Source organism: Acanthopagrus latus, chromosome 3, assembly GCF_904848185.1.
Source record: "Acanthopagrus latus isolate v.2019 chromosome 3, fAcaLat1.1, whole genome shotgun sequence".
In the NCBI taxonomy this organism is placed as follows: domain Eukaryota; kingdom Metazoa; phylum Chordata; class Actinopteri; order Spariformes; family Sparidae; genus Acanthopagrus; species Acanthopagrus latus.
In genome coordinates this window covers 7,583,380-7,607,455 of record NC_051041.1, presented here as the reverse complement: position 1 = coordinate 7,607,455, position 24,076 = coordinate 7,583,380, and the positions used below count along the sequence as shown (strand labels likewise).

Here is a 24,076-nt window from a genome sequence, read left to right as displayed (position 1 = left end):
TTCATTTGTTGATTTATTTATGTATAGGGTTATTTTTACATAGACATGCCATTTTGAGCATGTTTGTAATGATCGTATTGTATTGTACATTTTTGTATTGTTTTTTTTTTTTTTTAGTTAAACAAAATGAGCAGTTGCACCGGCTCTGAAAGAACCGGAACCATCCTCGTAATTTTTGTTCCCAGTCGGAGTCATTAGAAGCACACACCCCAAGCGTGTTGTGTACGCTAGAAATCCATGCTGAAATAACTGATGGCGATTGTTTGGAAATGTTAATGAAAGCCGTCCATTAAACTAAGAAACTATCAAACCGGAAGAGTTTTCTTCAACGGACATATTTAACGCGCGTCACTGACGGTTACTTTCTGAGAAGTGTTTAAAAAAAACGAGCCTCTCTTCTGACTTCACCTCGTAGCCACCATGGGGCTGAAGCGACAGAAACAAGCCAAGAAGACAATAAGTTTCTACAAATACAACTTCAGCTTCAGGCAGCCTTTTCAGATCCTCATCGACGGGACTTTCAGTCAGGCTGCCCTGAAAAACAAGATCCAGATCAAGGAGCAGATGCCCAAATACCTGATGGGAGAGGTGCAGCTGTGCACCACAAGGTGAGTCCATCTGCTTAATGTGCGTTCATGCAAATATCACATCTGAATATCTCACATGACGTTATATTCACTCCTGTTTACTGTCAGCTGTGCACTGAAAGAACTGGAGACTCTGGGGAAAGAGCTGTATGGGGCCAAAATCATCCTGCAGAGGTTTCAGGTGAGGAGGTGTGCACATTTCAAGAGTCCTGTCCCCGCTTCAGAGTGCCTGCTGTCCATGCTGGAGGAGACAAACCCACACCACTACTTCATAGCTACACAGGTAAATACAGAGAGGTCAGACACACACACACACACACCAACCACAGGGAAGTGAAATGAGAAACTTAAGATGGACTAGACATTAACTTCAACTCTGTTAAACTTTATCATAGAGGTTTTGATCAGCTGGTGGTCAAAATAGAATCGTTTTATTATAATACATCGTATTTCAACAGCCTAACAAACTACAGGCTCCATAATGACCATACAGTTGAATCAATGCCTCTGTAAATCAGCTTCAACAATAACTGAACAGTATGAGCTTCATAGAGGGATGAGATTAGTTTTTATACTATATCGACTAATTTCTATTTTAGTTGATTGATTTTTGGGTCTATAAAACCTCAATAAGTGTTGAAAAATAGTGAGAGGAATAAGTAATCCAGAAAATATTCCCATTTAAGAAGTTGAAATCAGAGGATTTAGACTTTTATAACTTAAAAATGTACTCACTGATTATCAGATCTCTTAAGGATAACCATCATTAATAAATGGTACATTAATTGTTAATTCAACTTTAGCTAATAGTATTTTCTTTGTTAACAAGCAATGAAGTGCTTTATAAACCGGTTATAAAGCAGTTGATTGTTTGAAAGTTGCAACTGGTGTTTATAATAATTTGTAAATGCTTCATAAATACTGTGAGGGTTTAATCATCTTTATTAACCTCTGGACCTCATCAAATAGTGGCAGACAATTAAATCTCTTCTTGGGAACTGTCATTAAATCATCTGCAAATTTAGAAACAGAAAGTGTTTAAGGACAAACTGTTGGAGTTAACTGATGTGTATGTGTGTTCTCCAGGATCACACATTAACTGCAGGCCTGAAGAAGATCCCCGGCGTTCCTCTGCTCTACATCATCCAGAACACCATCGTGCTGGACAAGCCCTGCCAGACGTCCCTCGACCACGTCCAGGCAATCCAGCTGGGCGAGCTGGTCAGCCCGGCGCAGCAGCAGAGCATCCGCAGCCTGAAGGAGGAGCAGGGCATCGACCAGAAGGACGGAGAGAGGAGGGGGAGGAAGAGGAAGAGGAAACAGAGCAATCCTAACCCTCTCAGCTGCCTGAAGAAGAAGAAGAAGGGGAAAGGCGTCCCGACACCGCCGCTGAAGAAGACGGAGGAGGGGGAGAAGAGGAAAAGAAGTCGACACAAGAAAAAACAAAACAACACACCTGCTGCTGCTGCTGTCGTGACGAATACATAGTGCGGCAGGAAGACAGAGACTTCAGCCATTTTGTTTCTGGCATAAAAATATTATCTGAAGATGTCAAAGATGCTCATGATTATGGAGGACTGAAACACACAAAATAAAAAATCATTTGCATGCTGAAGTAGAGATGCATAAAGAAGTGTAAAAATAAAATACAGTAAAAAAAGTTTTAAATGGGAAAATGAAATAATAGTAAATACAGAAAGAAATTAAAACACATCTATTTACGTCATGTGCATTTGATGACATATTTGCCAAATTCCTGAGTCACTTATTTCTTTGTCTTATATTTTGATTGTTTCAGTCCTCCATACATGATTAATATAATCTGAAAATATTACACTCTGCTCATTTCCTCCTTCTCAGCTTTTCTGATGTTTCCAGCATAGAAGAAATCAATGTTTCTAACACAAAATGCCATTTTAAAATACTGTTCCAAGTATTTATTTTATTTTGGAAAATTCTGCAACAGTTTCCAGGATTCAGGAGTCACAGGCATGAGATTAAAACTGTTCGGAAACAAACATTTCTTAATTCAGAAGATTTGTCTCACCTTTTATACAAAATAAAAAAGCAGGTTTACAGGCACATAGTTTATAATCTAAGATGCACTCAGACGTTACACGATAAACCGTTTATATGGAAGTGCGATTAAAAAATGATGCATTCAGGCGTCTTCGCAGATGCACGAGGAAGAAGTGTGGTCACGACGACTTGCTGGTCTGCTTGTTTTTACTATGTTGTTGTGTGATTTTGATTAAGCCTGTAATATATTTTTTGTACGATGCGTTTAGAGTCCAAAAAACAACGTTTAGAACAAATATGTGCATTCAGACTTCACTTGATCATCTCATCAAGTCATTCTTTAGTTTAAAAATTGATTGAGTTCTAAAAAAAACAATTCATTCTTGTTATATATTACATCAATAAATCAATATTGAACAGATTCAGACTTTCAGAAGTTACTGTGGAAGTGACACCGAGCACAACAAATGAGTCTTAATTATCAAGACAATACATCACTGTTTGTCACTCAGTTGTTAGATGATTATCTATACGTCAAATGTTTGGATGAATTGAGTCTAGAATATGGTTTAAAACTGTTTTTTTGGAGCGACCTATACAAAATATTTTCAGGACAGAGCATGCAAGTATGGCTGACCACTGATGTTTACATCACCTATACGAGCTACACGTTCCACCTGTGAACATTTTCTCTCTCTCTTTTGTTTTGTGCGTACTTTTATCATGCTTAAAACTGACATGTCCTATAGATTTGGGACACAACTATAGTTTTTCTGACTGTTGATGATGCAAGCAAAGCATTCACAAAAACACCACGTTTGGAGTTTGTAATGCTGAAAGTGCTACACTGCAGTTGTATAATGATTAACTGCTGGTTGAGTCTGTAAAAATCGCTATCGTAGTATCTGTTTAAACGTACTCTAGCAGAGACTGGATACAGTGCATGCTCCTTTTGGCTAAAGCCTGTGTACATGAGAACTTTTTTTTCCTGCAGTAGTGGGACAGGTGAGTCTCAGACTAACGTGGTTGCCTGATTGAGTCGTAACTGAAAACTGACTCTGTTAACTGTTTCATTAAGGAACTAGTGCTTGGCAAAATTAAAAAATAAATACAACAGTGAGTGGACATCAACTCCAAACTCACCTTATTTAACCTACTTAATACTGACTTTGCTGTAGAGTGAGACTTAACAATAAAATATCCAATAAATAATAAATACATTAGTCATAAATAATAAATAGTAAGTGTGCATAGTTTGGAGTTCTGGTCCTCCTCTCTATGGAGTTTTTCCAACCAACCATGTTATTCAGACCTCTTTCCTCCCACTACTGGCTGACATTAAGACATCGCAGAAATAAACTCCACATTATACACAAAACAAAGTCAACAAACAACCAAAAGTTTGTTAAATCTACTTGTGTAGCAGACGGTACAGAGTGGAGTTGTTTTCTTTCCTTTTTTTTTCGGACTGCAAAGTTGTGTTTTTCTAGATGATGTGGAAGCGAGGTCCGGGCGTGGCGATGATGTCGCTGTACGGCTCCTCCTGGACCAGCTCCACCGCCTGCTGCTTCTTCAGGACCAGGAAGCTGTAGAACTTTGCAGCTGCCTGCTTCTTGTTGTTGTTCCTGCACAGATCCAGCAGGCTGACCGACTGAGCGCCTGTTTTGGCCATCACCCTCTGTGGCAGCGAGAGAGAGAGAGAGAGAGTCAGGACGGGAAGGCTCTGGCATTTTTACATGCCTTCACTCAAAAATGTATTTTGAACTCATTGTAGCGTGCTTAAGTGCAAATATAGACGGCTCCAGAAAAGTTTTGTGGACTAGAAACTTCAACCGACTTTCCCAATCAGATGTGAACATATACATACTTGAAGGCCATGGAGCATCTGCTGGGTTCTTTTGTTCCACCTCCTCTCCTCCTGGTCCTGGTCTCCTCCCTGAGCCTCCTCCTCCTGACACAGAAAAGCACAGTTACAAACACTAGCAAAAGCGGCCTACTGTGAATCCAGTCTGCGTTCATCCTCTGTCAGATGTGGATCTTTAGCTCACCTCCTCATCAGAGTCGTCATCCTTCTTCTTGTCCTTGTCGCTGAGCAGGTCCAGCTCTATCAGCTGGCTGATGTTGGTGGTCTCCTCCGGTGGAAGCTCCACGTTGGTCGGCTCCAGCTGCTGGGACACGTTAGAGGCGCTGGACCCCTGTGGCTGTTGTGGCTGTTGTTGCTGGTCCAGAGCTCCCATCTAGAGAAAAGAGTGTTGAGATTGAGTGGAGAAAGCAATAAGTCCCGACATTGTATTTTTGACATGTACTCACAGGAAGAGCTGGTTCTGTGTCCTGGGATTTGCGTTTGAGGCCACGTTGGGAGGATGGAGGGGGCATGACAGACTCGTCCAGCGTCGTCCTGCTGCCCTCTACAGCTGAGGTCTGCAGCACATTGGCCTCCTCCATGATGGTCTGGTCTGGAGGGGAAATGAACATAGCATATGAACATATTCACGTTTGCATAAATGTGCGCAAACAGCTATTTCTCACCCATGATGTCTCTCTGCTGGTGCCCTGCTGTTTCCTCTCTTGGCACCTCCGGGTTCTCCAGATCCTTCAGGAACTCATCCAGACTGTCAGCCTCTCCACCTTTCCTCCTCTTCCTCAGCTCGTCCGGTACCAGTGGAGTCAGACACCTTGTGAACATCTGGAGGGAGCAAAAGAAGCCGATAGAGGCAACATGCAGGTAGATACAGCGGTTGAATCCTGAACGTTGTCTATGGTTATGTTACCTTCAGCAGCCTGGCGTTCCAGAGAGGCTGAGCGGGGAGAGAGAAAAGCTTCTCGACTCCTCCGGTCTCCTTCCACATCATCAGCTTCTTGGTGGGAGGTGCCAGGTCCAGCGTGGTGACGATGTCAGAGTAATCAGACAGCTGTGCGCGGATGGTTTTACTGTCCAGCTCCTTCACGCTGTCCACGATCAGCTTCCTCTTTCGCTTCGCCTTGGTCTCCTTCACTGCACAGACCACAGGGAGGCGGAGATGAATCAGTTCAGTAAACTAAAATAGAAAAACGGCTTTTCTATTTAAACACACTGATCCTGCACAGACAGAAAGGGGAAACTCTGCGATTGCCAACACTGGTCAAGTCAAAGTGCATGTGCTAATGACGTTGTATGCAAAGTGTTGACCGAAGTTTCAGGATAAATATGTAAATTACAGTGATGGGTGAATGCTTATCTCTAGAAACTAGCTGCTTTACCTGTGATGTCAATAGGCTCCAGGGCAAAGGTTTCTTCTTCGTTGTGAACCAGCGCGGTCTGCTCTGCCTGGTCTGCCATCGCTGGTAGCGGCTCTGTTGGGCCCGAGTCCGGGCTGTCTGGGGCTCCCGCTAACAACAGACAAGAACATCACGATGAAAACATACGTCATGATATGTTCTGTATGGGCTGTAATTTCAACTGCATACAACCAAAACTATTGCAACACATTCAAACACTTTTTGCAAGGGTCTAGCATTGGAGGTTATTTGTGGAACTGACCAGAGAGTGCGTCAAAGTCGTCGTCGTCGTCTCCGTGGTCCTGAGGCATCATCACGCTCTCTGCTATGGCAGGTGGGTCGTCAAAGATGCCGCCTCCATCCTCATTACTCAGCAGCTTGTCAACTACACGGAGAGATCAGGGGTCATTTCATTATTACAATCAAGATATTTAACTCGAAGAACACCATGTTCAGATACATGTCAGGCCCATAACACTGTCAAGATCCTACCCAGCATGCCTCCCTCGTTGCTCTCCATGGGGTTGTCTCCAAAGTCGTCCTTGTACTGGTCGTCATACTCCAGATGGTTGGACTTGTCGGCCATCGGGTTAGTTCCACCCTCGGCTTCCAGCAGCAGGTTGGACGCTGACGCCCCCATGATGTCGACTTCAAACGCACTCTCCTCTCGCATCATCTCCCGGTCGTCCATACCAAAGTCAGCTGCACAACGGAAATGTATGGAACAGAACGTAGTAATGAATGTAGGTGTCAACTAGCAAAGAAAAGTGTTCAAACTGTCCTGGATGTTTAAAAATGTGACTGTGAAGCATTTTACGGAACAAAAGTGTACACATCAAGAAGAAAGATGCCCACCGAAGTCATTGTCCTGCAGCAGGTTGAGGTTTCCCACCTCTTCTCTCATGGTGATCTCTTCCACTCTGCTCTGGTTCAAGTTGAACTGCTGTGCAACGTCAATATCGCTGCATGAAACACACCACACAGTCAGCGATCTGTCTTGTATTTATGGCGCTTCTCCTCAAATGGAAAAACATGAAATGAGCTGCTAAGATATATGTGTTTCTATGTTTTCTCAATGTCTTCCGTCAGTCATCTTTTCATGGAAGGTTTATCAGTTCACCTGTCTTAATTCCTTTGACACTTTTTTCGTGATTTGATTGGTGATTACATATTAAGGTGTTGGACTCGAAATCCAGTGGGGTTTCCCCACGTAGGGGCGAACCCAGCTCGCAGTGTTCATCAGTGATTAATGCCATCAAAGCTTCAAGTAATATCTACTTGTGACTCGTTGAGACAATCAAAAACAGTATTTAAAGCATGATTGTCAAAGTGTACTTGGGCAAGATACCAAACCCCCAATTCTTCCTGATGTGCTGGTTGGCACCTTGCATGGCCATGATGTTTTGACTTTTAGACCAACAGAGGACTCACTCTAGGTCTGGTAGCGGCTGATCAAAATCGTGGAACTCCTCCGGCAGCGTGATGGCGTTGTAGGCAGCTTCTCTGTTCTCCTCTGGAAGATCCACCACACCTGAAACACCACGATGCAGGAGAAGAGTTACGGCACGTGATGCATCGCAGGGCTTACTCGTTCAACAGTGGTTTTGGGTCACGCCGGTGTGACACATAAGTTGCATTTCATCCCCAACCTGGTCTAAACGCCATCTTGATCTTGATGAAGGCCTCGTTACAATCAGCCAGCAGGTACTTGGCCTTCCTGTGGTAGATCCTCACCACCCCCAGCAGCAGATGCCCCGATGTCCGTAAAGCCATTTTCACCTGTAAGAATAATGATAAAAGAAAAGTTATGTGCAGAAAACATCTGTAAAGATACTGTGGAATAAATCTACAGATTTTAATGTAAACTTTGTAAACCAACACGTTACAAAGGCCACAAATTAAATGTAAATGTTTCCTACTTGAGTCTAACAAGCAGCCGCAAAACTCAAAGCTATTACATTTATAATTATATGAAATTAAAGATCAGCACATGGTAACCCAAAAAAAAAAACATAAATTCCTGTGGAAGTGATTAAGGGCTGTGACCCTGACAAATCACCTTGGGTGAGATGATGCTCTCCACGCTGCTCTCCAGGTTGCACTCGAACACGTGTGCTTTGGTCAGCTTCTTGTCCCAGTGGGCCGCCAGCCAGATTTTGGCCAGCGGCCCACGCTTGCTGAGGACAAAGTGGGCATAAAACATTGTCTCAGCGCCTTCTCACCTCAAGGGAAAGGGGGAAGGGGAGGCGTCAGGCCTGGAGAGAGGAAACAATGCAAAGGAAAGAAAACAACACACCGTATATGAATCACAAATCTGAACAGGTAAACAAAGAACAGACAGCTGAAAGGACAACAGACATGGCTGTTTAGAAAAGAAAAGAGTGACAGCAGGTCATAGAAGCTGATTTAATGTGTTCTCTGCTAAATGTACAGTATTGTAGTAAGTTTTGATGTTCCTTTTTACTGTATTTTATGCATCTATTGTAGCTGTCATTACACTTCAGGGACTGCAGTTGAAAATGAGCCCGGATGGTTAAATTGGCTAATTTACACAATTATTATTAATGTGCAATGTCCTTTCAACTCTTAACTGTATGAGTAAATACTCTCATGGTGCCCATTTACCTCTGATGCTCAAATGCAGTTAATCAGAGGGAAAATGTACTTAAAGTATAACAATAGTGAAAGTAAATAAACATAGTGAAATGGTGAAACTCAGCACAGAAAAATGTCCCCTTTGACTTCACTATCCTTTATTAAATATTAATGCAGGATTTTGTTGTAGTTTGTTGAGGTGGTGTAATTTTTAACTATTCTGTACAGAAGTGCAGCTACTGATGATTCTCAGTTTATTGTTTTAAATGTACACTTGATTAATAAGTATTTCCCCTAAAATGCATATTTCATTTTATATGGAATTGAGAAAACAACATCCCAAATTAATTTTGAGTCGTGCACTTTGATCAGTACATTTTCATATTTATGTTGTTTGCAAAACATTGGACATTTTTCTGATTATTATTATATCATACTTGATTCTCAAGTAAAGTAAATGTTCCTCGAAATTGTAGAACACTACCTGAGTAACTGTACTTAGTTACATTCCGTCACAGTATCCTTGACACTGTGAAATGTCAGTCAGGTAACCTGGCTGAGTATAAAACGGTCGCCATACCTGCGGTAGTGTAACGTACGTGCTCCTGCGTTACACCGTTACACCGTTACACCTGCATGCAGGTATTGTAACCGTGTTTTAAAAAAACAAAAAACAAAAACAAACAAACAAAAAAAACCACGTTACTGATTAGTTAACGTTATACACAGGTCTGTATGGGGCAGTTCCTTGAGAGTCGTGCAGGCTTTTTTATTGACGATTACTGTCGTTCACAGTACTGTAACACAACGCTGACGTTACAGTTACAGTAACGTTTGACCGCATTAACCGCTCTCTGTATCACAACAGGTGATGATGCAGTCAAGCTAGCGTTAGCCGCCGTCACTCAAAACGCAGACGGCCCGCTGTCGTTTTATCTGATGACAGCGACACATTTGACTCACACACGCTCGGCTTCACATCACACACGCACCTGGGCGACTCACCGGACAGCCGCGAGGCGCTGGTCTCGTGTTGTCGGCCGTGGTGTCGCGGATGGTGGCGGCTGTTTTTCAGCCCCTCCTCCGACTAAAACAAACAAGATGGCGTCGCCCCTCTCCCTTCCCGGACCGTTTAGACCTCAGCAGGATGCGGAGTGGTGCTGATGGGAGGGAGAGAGGAGGGATGCTGAGCCCTACACCTGTCTGCACCCTGCTGTTCACCTGTGTCCAGTGCTGGAAAGTAACAAAGTACGTGTACTCCTACTGCACTTCATTTTGGGAGCGAGTATAACTTTGTGGTCCACTACATGTTTAGTTAGTTACTTTGCAGCTAACTTTCCTTCGTTACTTATCAGAGGTAAATATTGTACTTTATACTCCACTACATTTGTTTGACAGCTTAAATTAGTCGAGTAGTTGCAATTTTTATAAGCTTCCTGTACAGTGAATACAAACCATGTAACTCCAAATCCAGTTACTTTGAACTAAAGGATTATTCTTCCTTTATGGAAGGGAGACAAAATCATATCAGTATGATATCAGAATCGGCCAATAAAGGCATCAATGTGAAATATTGGCATTTGCCCCTAAATAATATTAAACTTAAGTTATGCGCACACAATGTGAACCATTACCTATGTAGTTTTCTTATGTGTACATTTTGAAAAGCATTGAATTCTTGTGTCAACTTGGCAACTTAGCGTTCTCTGGGTGTTAAAGATATATTCATATATCAGAGTCTGCATGGACAGTAGGCCAAAATGAGGTGGAAGATCTGCAAATTGGTAGCAGCATCAATCCTACATCAAATATTTATGTATTTAAAAACACATTCTCAAACTAAATCTCACCGTCTCTGAGAAGTTGTAATATGAATAGTCACAAAGCAGAAAACAGGCTGTTTATCTGTGCTCATGAAACTGAGTTGACTTTTCATGAGACACATGGCTCTCACTACAAACATAATAAATGATAGTAATGATAAACTTTATTTATGTAGCATTTCTTTCACACAGTCACACAGTGCTTCACAAACGATACCAGACACGGCAGATTAAATGAGAATAAAGGACATGAACATTGAGGAAGTAAAAACGATACAACTAAACTAAATCAAATACAAAGATACAAAAAAAGCCAGAAACAAAAGGGAACATGTATCAAACATTTTCAAAAGCTTTTACAAAACAAATTACGAACAGATTAATCAACTCAACATGCTGCCAATATGCTCAACCTTAAACATCTACAGCAGTAAAATACAATATAAACAATTCATCAGTAATCACTTTGGATGAATGAACACACATCATCAATTATATTTTAAAAAGCAAGGAGATGCAAGACTACACTTGACACATCCTGCAGATGGTTGAAAGGACCACCAGGAGGCAGCAAAGTTCACATCATTCACCAGAGAGAAAAAGTCCCAGACTGTGGTGGATTAAATAATTCTAATGATTTGTCTAAACAGTGTAGATGAAGCCCTTCCAGTCCCTCAAACATCCCCAGAATCCAACCAGTGCTCCCTACAACTATAATTTAGAGATCACAAACATAATTTCTAATAATGTTCAGTCACATCAGGCCATCCCACCACCTGAGGCCTAGTGTGTGTATTTGGCAGCTTGTTTGTCCCTCTTATTGTTGTCATGTGTTGCACTGCTTCCTTGACCTTCAAGCCTGACAACCCAATCCATCCATCCTCCTCTCACGCTCCACAGACCGTTCTGAAACAAATGGAGTCATAGCTCATATCTTATGAGCTCTCACATGTGCTCTCTCTCTCTCTCTCTTAGCCATCCATCTTTACACTTCGCTGTATGACAGAATTGCGAATCAGAGCCCTTTATTTAATGTTGGATCTCTAGAGCAGACCGTGTTTTTTTACAGTGCTGTCACCAGAATACAATTTGGCAGTTTGTGTTTCTACACACCATATGCTCATATTTGTAGGTGATATATGTGTCATATCACTTTTTTTTTAATTTTTTTTTTTTTTACAAAATGTGTATGTATATATGAACTGACTTTCAGGTGAATGACATGGCTGCCAGGTGAGGTTTTGGTGAGAGACTGCCATTTAAGATGGCATATATACAAATGAAACAAGTGAATAGTTTTAACAAGAGATGGCTGAGATTGCGTGTCATTATTTGTAAGCCTGAAACCACTAGATATGTTTGACGTGAGACCGCTGTAGGTGGCACTTTGACATTTGCAAGTATGAAACCACTGAAAATTGTAAACAAGAGATCACAGCTGGAGGCAGGAAGATAGCATGAAGCCACTGGATATTTTAATTGGGGGCAACACTGTTCCAGATGGTATTTCAACATTAGTAAGCATCAAAACTACTGGATATTTTTACAAGATACCACTATTGGAGATGGCATGTCAACATTTGTAAGCATGTAAGCATGAAACCACTGATTATTTTTATTGCGAGACCGCTGCTGGAGATTGCATTTCAACATTTGTAATTTATTTTTAACAAGAGTCTGCTGTAGACGGCACTTTAACATTCATAAGCATGAAGCCGCTGAATGTTATATATGAGAGTCCACAGCCGGAGGCAGCGTTTCAACATTCATAGTGAGAGATCATGAGATATTTTCAACCAGACAACATTTGTAAGCACAAAACTATCGTTGCATTTCTGTAACTGTAAGCCTGAAACCATTGGATGTTTTTGATAAGAGACCACTGCTGCAGACACTGGATATTTTTGACAAGGCACCTCTGCAGATGGTACCTCAACATTCGTAAGCATGAAAACACTGATCACTTGTCAATGACAGACCACAGTCCAGGAGAGAAAGACAGCATGAAACCACTGGATTGTGTTTTTAACAGAGCAACACTGTTTGAGATGGCATTTCAACATTAGTAAGAATGAAACCACTGGATATTTTTATACAAGAGGCCACAGTTTCAAGACAGTGTGTCAACATTTGATGGCATGAAACCACTGGATATTTTTAAAAAGACACAAATGGGATTACATGCCATCATTATTAAACCTGAAACAACTGGATATTTTTTAACAAAAACATGATTGTTGTGGACAGCTTTTTAATATTTGCAATGGAGAAATAATGAATTGCTTTCAACGAGAGACCACTGTTGGAGATGGCGCTTTAACATTTGTAAGCATGAAACCACTGGATATTTTTTAACAAGAGACCAGTCTTCAAGACAGTATGAAACCACTGCTTCTGGTGATTTGGTTGTTTTCAATATGGTGTTGGATGTTAGATCTCATACACACCAACACAGACACGCACACACACACCCCTTCTCTTTGTTTCCCGTGACATATTGTTGAAAACGAGCAAAACATTTCCTCTCAGTAAAGAATTACCCCTGGGACAAAGCCTCAGAGCATTGATTGAGTGTGATGTCGCCTCCAAATGTGCCCTCTCACTTCACACAGTCAGGGCCCATAAGTCAGACAGGAAAATACACTAGACCCCTGTCTCATCTCTGCACAGAAGTCAGGGGAAAAAGCTGCTCACAGCCGCCAAGAAAACCATCCCACAAACCCCACAGGGAATGGACTTAACTCGGGCACAAAGGGGATGGTTATATTTCACCGTAGGTTGGCCTTTGTGCCTCTGAATCGGCTAACACTGAGGCTGTGTCTCCTTCCTCGCCCAACCTGTCTGTCTCCTAAGCTGACAAGCAGGTCTTATTTAGGGAGAAGCACTGAAAAAAAGTCCACTGGGGGTTTGATGGATTTTATGTGCGCTGTACTTGCCGGCACACACACACTCTCTGGCACCAGACGAGAGCTCACTCACAACACATTTCTCACACTGGAATTGTATGGAGGCGGGATTGACGGAGGAAAAAGAAAGAGAGAGAGAGGGGGAAGAAAAGGGTGTGGGGGGGTGGTTGGGGGGGTCTTTTCAGTTCTTTTTGGAGGCAACAATAGTCTTTGTCCGAGATCTTCCACCATTCTTATTAAGGTTACCGAAAGGAGGAGGAGGAGGAGGAGGAGATGGGGCATGCAGGCGGAGGGCAGTTTCTCCATAGTAACAATGACAAAACAAGCCAGTTCAACACCAGGCAGGCAAAAGGGGTGATTGCGGCTGCTGAACAGAAGCACACAGACTTGCTGCCGTGGAGTCTCGTTCAGGAGGAGCACGAGTTCGGAGAGGATCTGCAAAGTGGAGTAAAAAAAAGCAGAGAGGAAACAGGGAAGTTTTTTTTTTTAGTTTTTTTTATGAGTCCGAAAGTGCTGTGAGGCAACACGTGAAGGGGGGACACTCAGTCATTCCCTTGCAGCATGGACAGGGACAGCCACAGCGAGGACACTTTGTCCACCATGGTTCTGGAGAACATTAAAAACAAACTGATTCACGCCTTCAGGGCGACAGGAGAGTCCAGAGAGGATCCTCAGGAGTCTGGCTCCACTGACAGACCGGTCAGCCTCGGCAGGAGTTTCCAAGCCAACGAGGAGCTGCGGAGGGCGCAAATAGATGGAGCGATAACCTGGCTGAGGTCTGAGCTGGTGAGTTCACCGACAGACCTGACATCTGTTGCTTTTTTTCTCTGCTGTTTGCGATCACTTCAGCTTGTTAATATAGGAATGTACTCATGTGTCCCTGCGTCCTTCAACATGCTGATTCAGTTCTTTTCATTGTTGTCATGCAGCTGGAGATGCGTTCGCAGGACCTCCAGCTGGCTCAGACGCTGCTGGGGCTCAACACAGAGATACAAAGACTGAGGAGGGAGAGTCTTGGAGGGGTGGAAGTAGAGGGGGACGATCAGCAGTGACCCGGTGGAAAAAAAAAGCTCTTTAGATGAAATCAGCTCCGATTTGATAATGGCTCATTGTAATGAAGCGTGTCATGGTAAGAAATAGACACCAGTTGCATGTAATGTAATCTGAGAAGAGGAAAAATGAAGGACAAAATGTGTTTGGCTTCATCTGATGCTGGCAATGATTTTTAATTTTTTTTTTTAGATGTTTTGCACTTTTGCATCCTAAAGAAGCCTGTTTGTACACGTTTAGTTTCTTATAGGCCAAGAAACAAGACTTTATGAATGTAAAAGGATGAAACAGAAGATCACTCTTTTGTGATTTATGTGCTTTTTAATTTGACAAAAAAATAAAACATGCACCCGTCAGCAATTTCATGTCTTTATTGTGTTGGCATGCTGTACCCCCGCAGGACAGCACCTGTTTGAAATACTGCTAAAAGGTTCAGGTGGTTAATAAAGAAACATCCACATCTCTCTCCCAAACAATTCACGCTCACATATACTTTTTACGCACAGACAGTCTGCTTGACGTGCTGGTTCACTGACCGATACTAATACTTTAGTAATACTCTTATGCTAAGAGATATTTACAAATGATGTCACACCGTCACAAGAATGTTTTATTTCTGCATAGGCACAATAAAAAAATCCAATTAATTCCACGCTGTCCTTCTGTTGCATTGAATCCATTCTGTGTTGCAGTTACAGTCATGAAAGGTCAGTGAGCCTCGAGCACACACACATGCACGCACGCACACAAACACACACACTCAACACTTATACAGCATTTGTAGGATCGACTCAGTGGACAATTTGAACCGTTAACAAGTCTACACAAAGACAACAATGATTGTCTTCAGGTCAGTGTTTAATACAGGACTTATATCATCCTCTGTCGTGTCATTTATATACTAACAATATTTTACACTTTTCACATTCTTGCTGAGAGTTAGATGAGAAGATTGATACCACTCGTACATCTGTTCATAGAATGTGAGGCTGTAGCCAGCAGCTTAGCTTAGCTTAGCGTAAAAGCTCAAAAACAGTGGGGAACAGTTGGCTCGTTTCTGTCCAAAGGCAACGAAATCCACCAACAAACTCTTCTAAAGCTCACTGTTGGATTTCTCTCTGGTTTGTTAAATCTGCACAAACAAACTGATGTGCGAAAATGACTCATTTCATAACCTTCGGACAGAGTCGAGCTAACCGGATGCTGGATGTAGCTTATTCTGGGCAAGAAAGCAAATCAGCCCGAGTCACCAGAATAAGACGTTGGCAGTCAACGTTTCTGCAAACCACTGAAAGTTCACATATGAATGTGTCATACACTGCGTACCACACTGGCTTTTCTGCAACGTGTCATTTTACATAAATTTTACATGTAAACATAGCAGGAGGTGGAGTTCGGGATGAGAAGGCTGCAGTTGGGGGGGCACCATGGGGGGGCGATCACTCAGCAGGGACCCCTTGTCTCAACCTAACTAGGTCAGTGTTGTCATTACATAAAATATAAAACTGAACCTAAAGAACCGAGGTTCTAACCCATCTGTGGTTTACATAAACTTACACTGCCAACATGTATTCTGGCGATTGGATTGAAGAAAATATTTTGATTTCTCAGTTTTTGTCGTAAAAAATATGACTAACTAAGACTAATTGTAAGCTAAATAAGCCACTAGAGTGTCATTATAGTTTGTGCAAAGATCTAAATGACATTATTTGTAAGCGTCACCAAAATGAGGCCGTTATTTACATGCTTTCCTCCTGTCTTTCCTCAACTCCACTCACCCTCTCGTCTTTTCATTCAGTGGTAAACTGCAAATATGTTAAACTTGCTCCACCTTGTCTCTGTTGCCTGTTTTTAGAGGACATGAGGAAGTTGGGGAGAGACTCCATGAGTTGAATTTATTTTCTTGAAGAGTTTTGATTTTCAAGGCACGGAGCTTCTCCTGCTGAACGCCTTCTTCGATAAAACCCCCGAGTAAAGGGTCGACGGCATCTTCATGAAGGAAGCAGAGAAGCCCCCCTCCCCTGAGCTGCAGTAGACGCTGCTGCCACCTCGTTCGCTCTCAGAGTCCCAGTAGCTTCCCTCCTCCTCCTCGTCCGTCTCCTCCTCTTCCTCCTCAGACAGCTCCTGCTTGAGCTCCTGGATGCCGGAGTGAAGCTCCATCAGCTGCCGGATCAGTGCTTGGTCCTGGGATCGCATCTCCATCTACATACACACACACACACACACACATATACATATATAAAAAAGTCTGTTTAGTTGCTATTTTTTTTTCAACTTTTGCAGACATACAGGCCAAAATATCACTCGCCGAGGGAAATAAATCATCAATAAAGAACTTTATAAACTCTCCCGCTCCCTTCCAGATCAAGCTGAGTGGCTTCACGCTCAGTGTGAAACCTCAGCCATTTCATTCGGGCGCTGCTGTCTTTCAAATGCAAATGCATCTTTCTGTCGCTCTCTTTCTTCCCCTTTTTTTTTTTATTATGAGAGGCCGTCTAATTGCCTACATTGTAAAATAAGATATTCAGAATTCCACCAACTTCAGGGTCCAAGTTTGTCCTCAGGATCCAGGAATGTCCCAAACAAAAAAACCTCCTCTGGGGCCGATCTGCATTTCTTTTCTCTGTTAATTACTGCACCGGGCTGAGACCGGGCTCCGGCTGAAAGATGCTGCTTTTGCCGCCTTTGTCGACACTTTTGTCGGAGAAACGAGAGAAGAAACGTGACCTTTTTTTCGTCTTTGAGGGAGATGGAGATGTGGACACGCTGGGGCTCCACCTCCTCTTGCCAAAACACCAGCTCTTTTCAAATAATGCTCTGGACGCCGCCTGTGTGTATCTGCATCTGTCCGTGATCCTTTTCTCCAACCGCTCCACTTGTAAACCACCCCGGCCAAAAACGTCTAAATCAAGAGGCTTAACCCGGCCAATCGCTCTTCTTGTTCTCAAGAATTTCATGAACACAGCTCACACAGGGATTTGATTGGTGTTGATGGTGAGGCTCTGCTGATTTACATAAAACACATAAAATGCTGGATTTTTCACACGAATGATAAAAAAGACAGAAGTTTTAAAGGGGGAATATTTGGTTTATGACTTGAATTAGTCTTTTTGTTGTCTTTCATCAACAATACCATGTTCTTTCTTTCACTTAACTTTTTGGATAAACAAAATTTGACCAAACAGGGTAAAATTTCATTATTTCTTATTCAACTTATCTTCTCTCATTAACTTAACATAAATATATCATGAATAATAAACTTGAAAAATCTTCTAAACAAGAGTTCTTTTAACTTAAAATCTTTTGATTTAAAACGATAAGTGGGATGAAAACACAAAGTTAACTCCACTCATTAAAATAAACTTAATAAACATAATTAGCTCCAGGAGATTAGATGCAGCTTTGATTTGTGTAAAAATAAAGAACTGTCTGAAATTAAATTTAATGTGAAAGGAAATCAAATGTATATGTAATATCTTCCAATGTGATTGAGCAGCTGTTGATTCAACTATCTCAAATTTACACTGTAAAAAATGTTAAGCTCAATAAGTTACCATAACTTGTTTCTATTATTTACTTGTAATTAATTTAATGAATTGCGAAATTTCAACTTAATTTGATGAGTTATTGGTATTCCAACTCAAGTCAGTTAAAGCTAGTTTCTATAATCCTGAAGAGCTAGTGAGCAAGCTAGCACGATTTGAAAGTGGCACCTTCTTTAAGTTCCATCCCGTCAGTGCTCCGTCCAAAGCCACGCCCCCACAAACTTAAATGTGCATCTGGCAGTGGGACTCAGCAGGGGGAGATGCCAGAGCACGACGCAACAATTCAGCTGAATTTAGCACGGAGCAGACAGGAAGTAAAGTATCTTGAATCTTGAGATAGAAACTGTGTCTGTTTTCATCCTCAGAAGGGAATATTTGAATATTTGAGAAAATTGAGACAGAAAGAGAAATAGGAGGAGTTCTTGGTAAACATGTATGGATATGATTGCTTTGTATTTTTGCCATCTGCCAAAAGTTGTTGTTTAAAAGCATTGTTAATAACCAACCTGATGATTTCAATTGTTCTGTGTTCTCTGGCAGATTTGTTTTCATTTATTTTATAACACACTTTAGAAGGAAGGAAGGAAGGAAGGAAGGGAGAGGGAGGAAGGAAGGGGAGGAGGGAAGGAAGGGGAGAGGGAGGAGGGAGGGAGGGGGGGGGGGCGGGAAGGGGAGGGATGGAAAAAAGGGTGAAGAGGGGAATAAAGTAAAGGAGGGCAGGCAGAAAGAAAAAAGAGAGGAAAGAAGAGTTCTTGTTAAACTTGTATCAATATGATCTGTGACTGGTTTATATGTTTGCCATCTGCCAAAAGTTATTGTTTAAAACATTGTAAATAACCCACCTGATGATTTCAGTTGTTCTGTAATTCCTGTAATTTAGTAATTTTGATCAATTTTATAACACACTTTGGAAGGGAGGATGGAGGGGGTGGGGGTGGAGAGGTTTGTTTAATATGCATAAATGTCTGACTTTTAGGTCTGCCATCTGCAAAATTAATTAAAATTGTAATTAAAATATATGTGTTTGAACTTGAGGTGTGTATTTCAGTGAACTGGTCAACTTGCCATCTTTATTTAAGATGGAATACAAATTGAAAACATTAGTCTACTTAATTTGCAATAATAAGTTCAGTTGCTACCTTAAAAACACGAGTTAATGTAACTTGAAAAGGCAATTGGTATGAATGTAGTTAAACTGGAAAATGTGGGTTGAATGACTGTGGAATTGTATGTTGGTTTGACAAGCCAAATCAAATTTTTTCAAATGCATGATGTAACATATTAAGTTATTTCAACTCAGAGTATCAAGTTTAAACAACAAAAATTTATGAGTTAACAACTAGTATAAATGACTTGTGTGAGTTGAAATAACATATAATTGTAGGTTTCTTTGACAAGAAAAAGTAAGTTTTCTCAATGCATTATGTAACATAGTAAGTTATTTCAACTCAGCGTATCAAGTTCAACAACAAATAATCATTGATTAAGCAACTTGTATAACTTCCCTCCCTGAGTTGAAATAAAGCTGTTCTCAAAGTTGAGTTTACTTATGTTTTTAAGGCAGCAATTGAACTTAATATTTTAAGTTTAACCAGCCTAATAATTTTTACAGTGTATGTTTTTTCAAGTTCGGTTAACTTAAATTGCATATTCCCCCTCAAAAAAAAAAGCTTAAATAAATACTTTAATAATATAATCTAACAAAATCTAACAAACTTACATGGTTTAAGTTGTAACAGCCCCAAATTATATACATTGAGCTCCTTTGCAGTCAAATGAGATCCTGGTTCAAGCTTCCAAAAATCTGGCTGAAAACAGAAAGTAGCGTTTTAAATAAAACAAAGCATGTTGTCTATCAGGTTTTACTTCAATTCAACATAAATTCTTATTTTTTCCAGCATTAAAGTTGTCATCCAACTTGACATAACAAACATAACAAAGGCTGGGTTCTGAACCCATTTATAGGACAGACAGACCTGTCTGAATGTTATACAAGTTTACTCCTTGTTTATCCTGGATTTGATTTGGATCAATTATATGACCAGACTTAATGAAGATTATTCATTATCCAGTCTGCTGTATTTCCTCGGCTAAGAGTTTGGTTGTTGATAACGGCCTGGTCAACAGGAATAAAGGTCAGCTCTCAAATACCGACCAGGAAAAAAAAAACAATATAATGTCCCTGCTTTGGCTTGTCATAATAAATGCACACCAACTAAGCAGTTCAAATACATGATAGAGTTACTTAAATCAGTTAAAATAAAGACTTGTTCCCATCTTCAACCTGCTATTTACGTATATATTTGACTATCTGAGGAAATACTGTAGTTTAGTCTTACATTCAGAGCACAGAAATGAAACTTTTGTTGTGAGACATCTGATTGAATCTGTATTTTCCTGTTAGATCTGCGTTGAAAACAATGAATGTGTTTCGTCATTCATTGTATTTACAAAGAGTGTTCTTATCAACTCAACCAGGAGCCTGTTTTTTACTTGTCTCTGTTCTGTGCCGCCCAGACTCCGGCTCGTAGCTTCTTCTTCTCCTCTGTGTGCTCAGGACACCCGGTTACCATGGCGAGCTGTCCGGGTGAATGCGGTAAATGGGGAGTGATATATTAGACCACGACAATGAGCCTTACACAGTTGCTCACAGAGGTGCAAACAGACACACACATACACACATACACCCACAGACACACACAAACACCCACAGTTGGACACATAAACACACACACACAGAGTCTCTTTGACTGGAGAGGATGTTTTAAAAAAGGGTCTGACGTTGTAACAACATGACCTACATGCATCTTAGGAACAGAAGGGCAATAACCCCACACAGAAACATTCACAACCACCCAGGAGGTCATTCTGTTGGAATGACAGATCACTTCTCGTCTATTCTTATTATTTAATTGCATTTCAGACACAGGAGTTAAAGGGGAATACCACAATATGCAACAAGGAGATTGTGCTAAATGCTTAAAACATAACAGAAGGACAAGAAGATACAATTATCAGGACGGTGAATTGACCCACTGATGTTTGTTATATAGCAATATTTAGGAATATTGAAGTACATTTTGGCGACTGTTAGCTCAGGGCTAACACAGAATCTGATTTTCACAACACAATTCCAATTTTATCCTGATAACTATAGAACATTTTGAGGAAAATGCTATTAAAATAATCTTTAACTGTGTTTAATTTGTGTTTTGACTTGGTTATTAAAAAGCTATCGCTATCAAAGTTTTCACTTTTTCACAGCTACCATCTGGTGTTTAAAGTGCCCTCGAGGGTGCCCTTCCAATGGACTAAATGTCTCTCATCACTCTAAATATATCACCACCACCACAACCCTGTATACATGTAGTGCCCCTTTTATTTTCTTTGCCCCTGCCCCTTAGACATCCTGAGTGGTCATACCAGACCAATTAGGGCTGTAGCAGCCAAATCCATGAGTCTATTGACTTGAGTGAGGGTGCGTTTAATTGCTCATGAAGCCACGGTTTTCATTTCCGTTCATATTAGAAGTCTCTGAATGTTAAATTAAGGAGCCATGCAAGTGGATATTTTTTAATCTTTAGTAGACAATATTATTTTATTTCTTAACTTTAACTTTAGTGAAAAACTTGATTGTTCTTATTATTTACTTGATGGGCTTTTAATCTCTTATAATGCATTATATTAAACAATTTCATCACGTTTTTGTATGCAAATTCACTGTGCATGCAACAATATTACTCTGAGATTAAGTATAAGCTTGTATAAATACCCCTACTTAAATATTTAGATACTGTGTACTGTGCTTGCTACTAAAATCACAGTGATGTGGACTTGAATTAAAATACAGAAAGAAGAGCTCTTGTCTCACCAGTTCCCTTCGCAGCCAGGCCAGTGCGCTCTCTATGTCCAGCTTTCTGCCCTCCTCTCCAGCCGTGCAGCCTTCGGTCCTGCTCGGAGGATCCCTGCTGCAGCCGCTCTGTCCTGCTGCTTTGCACTCGTCGAAGGTGGAGGTCTTGCAGGTGAAGTCCCGCAGTCTGGTTAGGACCATTTCCATCATGTTAGGTCAGGTGGATCAATCTGAGCAGGTTCCCTCTTAGACCCTCTGCTGCGTCTCGTCTCAGCTGCAGAACCAGCCTCGTCTGATCCCTCTGAGATGATCCCTCTGCAGTTCTGACGGCTTATGAGGGACTGGCTCTCTCTTTCTCTCTTTTCGTCCACACTCCTGCCCACCACCCCCTCCCCCACCCCTACCCCTCTCTCTTTTTCTTTCTCTTCGTCTCACAAACATTACACCCTGGCTCCCTGGTGAAGCGGCATCACTGGAGGGTGAATGTGAAGGAGCTGGTCTGACGTCAGTGCATTGTCCAGACGCCTGACCTGGAGTTGTTTACCACTTCTAGGGCCTTTTCTTTTTTTTTTTACGAGACACAGAGACAGACACAGCGATCATCAGGATGGAGAGGCCGGCGGCAACAGTTGTGTGTCTTATGCAAATGTTTCTGGTATGTTGACAGAGGATGCACCTGCAGATACACAAACACACACAGATCAAGCCCTAACAGTGTATGAAGAGCTCTCATGATCCGGTGAGTGGCCCGTTGCAGGGTCAGGGTCTTGAGAACAGTGTGAACAGTGTGAACAGCCATGTGTAACTAACCCTTCTCGTGCCATTTTCCTCTCACGCGGCAGCCCCTGGCAACCCCGCTGCACCATCTATTCACACACACACACACAAAACGGCTTGGCAAACCAAACACAAGCCCGCTTTCTGAGTCCACAGACGAGTATCGACTGAAATAGCTGCCGACACATTGAGAGCTATTTTTGGAGTCAAACCGACTCCACTTTTAGACCTCTTCAAGGAGACAAACGTCAGCACTTTCAAAAGGAAACAAAAAAAGCTGCCTCGGAGTCTCATTGTGTGATTGTTTTATGTCTTAAATCTGCCGAAGAGCGCCTATTGACGTCACCAGTTGCTTTCTTAATGAGTGAATCTGTTTAAAGGAGACATGCTATGCTCATTTAGCATACGTTTTCATGCTTTAGTGCAGAAAAAAACCCACAATTATCTCAGATGCTATGCTTCAGCCCCTGTCTGTTTAAGGCCCGCCCTCCTGAACACCCACTCTGTTCTAATTGGTCAGCTCACACATGCCTGAGCCAGCACTGCTCACCGCGTCTCCGGTCGGCTCTCTGTCATGTTTTCAGCATCCGGTTAGCTTCACTTCTGCCGTGAATATAGGCACGTGATGTCACAAAGGCGGGACTAGTGACGAGGCCTTTCGGGAGCCGTGTTTTCTGTGGGAGAGAGGAGCTTCTGTTGCCTCGGTCTTCCTTTTTTAACTGTCAAGATGACACTGAAAGAAAGGAGAAACATGAAAAGGCACAATAGGTCTCCTTTAATGTATTTTAACTGGCTGTATCCTGCAGCTGTCTTCCTCTCAAAGTCTTCACTCAAGGCCTCTCCATTGTTCACTCCCACCCTCGTGGTGGAGGGTGATTGTCCGACCATCATCACGTGCATCACCAGGCTGTGCTCCTTGTAAAAATACCGGCGCCTGTGACTGAGTGAGTTGTTTATCTTGACGAAGGCCTGAGGGGTTAAACGTCCGTGTGCAAAACACTTTTTATCCGGCCTCCTGGTCGCCGAGCTGTAACATCTGCACAAAAGAGATGACCGCGTGTTAAACCTCAGACAAACAAGCATTACATTATGCATGTAGGTGTGAGGGTCAGGAGGCCACAGCGGCATTCAGACCAAACGTTCAGAGAGACAAGTTGCTCCAAAACAATCAGACAGATATATAAAAATAAATATATGTAAATCAGCAGCTTTAGAATTTGGTATCTTAAAGAGCTTCTCTATGAAGAACCCAAGAAAACATCAGCTCCCTCTCCTCCTCACGACAGATGTCTCACACAGGGGGCTGAATGTAGATATTTCATTGTCGCCATCTTGTGGTAAATCTTGAAATGAAACATTAACATGCTTTTTCTTCCAGAGATCATCCATCTCTGCAGCTGTAGAGGAAACAACACAATAATCATTTGACTTAGAAAACTGTTAAATTATCACCTACTTCTTTCTCCCAATTTAAAATGTTCTACAGCTTTATTTAGCATTCAAAGAATGTTAACTGCTCAGGTCTCAGATTTAAAGTTTAGACATCACAATTATGAAGTTCCATAAACTGATGCCGGCTGTTTTATCGACTATCGTAAAAAAGCAGATATGGATAATCAGCCAATCTGATCTGATAATCAGCCGGCCAGCAGTTTATAGGTATATT

General features: G+C 41.6%; 3 protein-coding genes across 7 annotated transcripts; 2 read left to right on the top strand and 1 right to left on the bottom strand.

Annotated features, from left to right (window-relative positions):
- The first annotated feature begins 164 nt into the window (after positions 1-164).
- utp23 (UTP23 small subunit processome component) lies at positions 165-3,027 on the top strand. Its single transcript, XM_037094170.1, has 3 exons — positions 165-608; positions 696-870; positions 1,674-3,027. Exons 1-3 carry the CDS (start codon positions 421-423, stop codon positions 2,073-2,075), a joined length of 765 nt encoding a protein of 254 aa, XP_036950065.1. The 5' UTR covers positions 165-420; the 3' UTR covers positions 2,076-3,027.
- LOC119017440 (double-strand-break repair protein rad21 homolog A-like) lies at positions 2,510-9,602 on the bottom strand. Of its 4 annotated transcripts, none has more exons than XM_037094168.1 (15): positions 9,465-9,602; positions 8,059-8,119; positions 7,924-8,007; positions 7,514-7,643; positions 7,296-7,395; positions 6,720-6,826; positions 6,357-6,566; positions 6,127-6,249; positions 5,847-5,975; positions 5,378-5,601; positions 5,136-5,292; positions 4,917-5,062; positions 4,655-4,843; positions 4,474-4,557; positions 2,510-4,284 (listed from the first exon to the last, which is right to left on the bottom strand). In XM_037094168.1, the coding sequence occupies exons 2-15, from the start codon at positions 8,065-8,067 to the stop codon at positions 4,093-4,095; spliced, it is 1,884 nt and encodes a 627-aa protein (XP_036950063.1). In that variant the 5' UTR covers positions 8,068-8,119; positions 9,465-9,602; the 3' UTR covers positions 2,510-4,092. The 4 variants fall into 4 exon arrangements, with proteins under 4 accessions (XP_036950063.1, XP_036950064.1, XP_036950061.1 ...); XM_037094169.1 differs by having other exon boundaries at positions 9,452-9,583; XM_037094166.1 differs by having other exon boundaries at positions 7,924-8,119.
- Positions 9,478-14,276, top strand: si:ch211-153f2.3 (protein FAM167A). 2 transcript variants are annotated; one of them, XM_037094172.1, is made up of 3 exons: positions 9,478-9,707; positions 13,833-13,974; positions 14,118-14,276. In XM_037094172.1, the coding sequence occupies exons 1-3, from the start codon at positions 9,514-9,516 to the stop codon at positions 14,238-14,240; spliced, it is 459 nt and encodes a 152-aa protein (XP_036950067.1). In that variant the 5' UTR covers positions 9,478-9,513; the 3' UTR covers positions 14,241-14,276. The 2 variants fall into 2 exon arrangements, with proteins under 2 accessions (XP_036950067.1, XP_036950068.1); XM_037094173.1 differs by lacking the exon at positions 9,478-9,707 and having other exon boundaries at positions 13,489-13,974.
- The last annotated feature ends 9,800 nt before the right edge of the window (positions 14,277-24,076 follow it).

Bases quoted from the DNA above. Each gene is read 5' to 3' on its own strand.
- utp23 (XM_037094170.1), top strand. From the start codon at position 421: ATGGGGCTGAAGCGACAGAAACAAGCCAAGAAGACAATAAGTTTCTAC. The intron at 609-695 runs GTGAGTCCATCT...GTTTACTGTCAG, and splicing joins GTGCAGCTGTGCACCACAAG to CTGTGCACTGAAAGAACTGG. The intron at 871-1,673 runs GTAAATACAGAG...TGTGTTCTCCAG, and splicing joins ACTACTTCATAGCTACACAG to GATCACACATTAACTGCAGG.
- LOC119017440 (XM_037094166.1), bottom strand. From the start codon at position 8,067: ATGTTTTATGCCCACTTTGTCCTCAGCAAGCGTGGGCCGCTGGCCAAA. The intron at 6,250-6,356 runs GTAGGATCTTGA...CTCTCCGTGTAG, and splicing joins CAACGAGGGAGGCATGCTGG to TTGACAAGCTGCTGAGTAAT. The intron at 4,558-4,654 runs GTGAGCTAAAGA...TTTCTGTGTCAG, and splicing joins ATGACGACTCTGATGAGGAG to GAGGAGGAGGCTCAGGGAGG.
- si:ch211-153f2.3 (XM_037094172.1), top strand. From the start codon at position 9,514: ATGGTGGCGGCTGTTTTTCAGCCCCTCCTCCGACTAAAACAAACAAGA. The intron at 9,708-13,832 runs GTACGTGTACTC...TCACGCCTTCAG, and splicing joins CAGTGCTGGAAAGTAACAAA to GGCGACAGGAGAGTCCAGAG. The intron at 13,975-14,117 runs GTGAGTTCACCG...GTTGTCATGCAG, and splicing joins CCTGGCTGAGGTCTGAGCTG to CTGGAGATGCGTTCGCAGGA.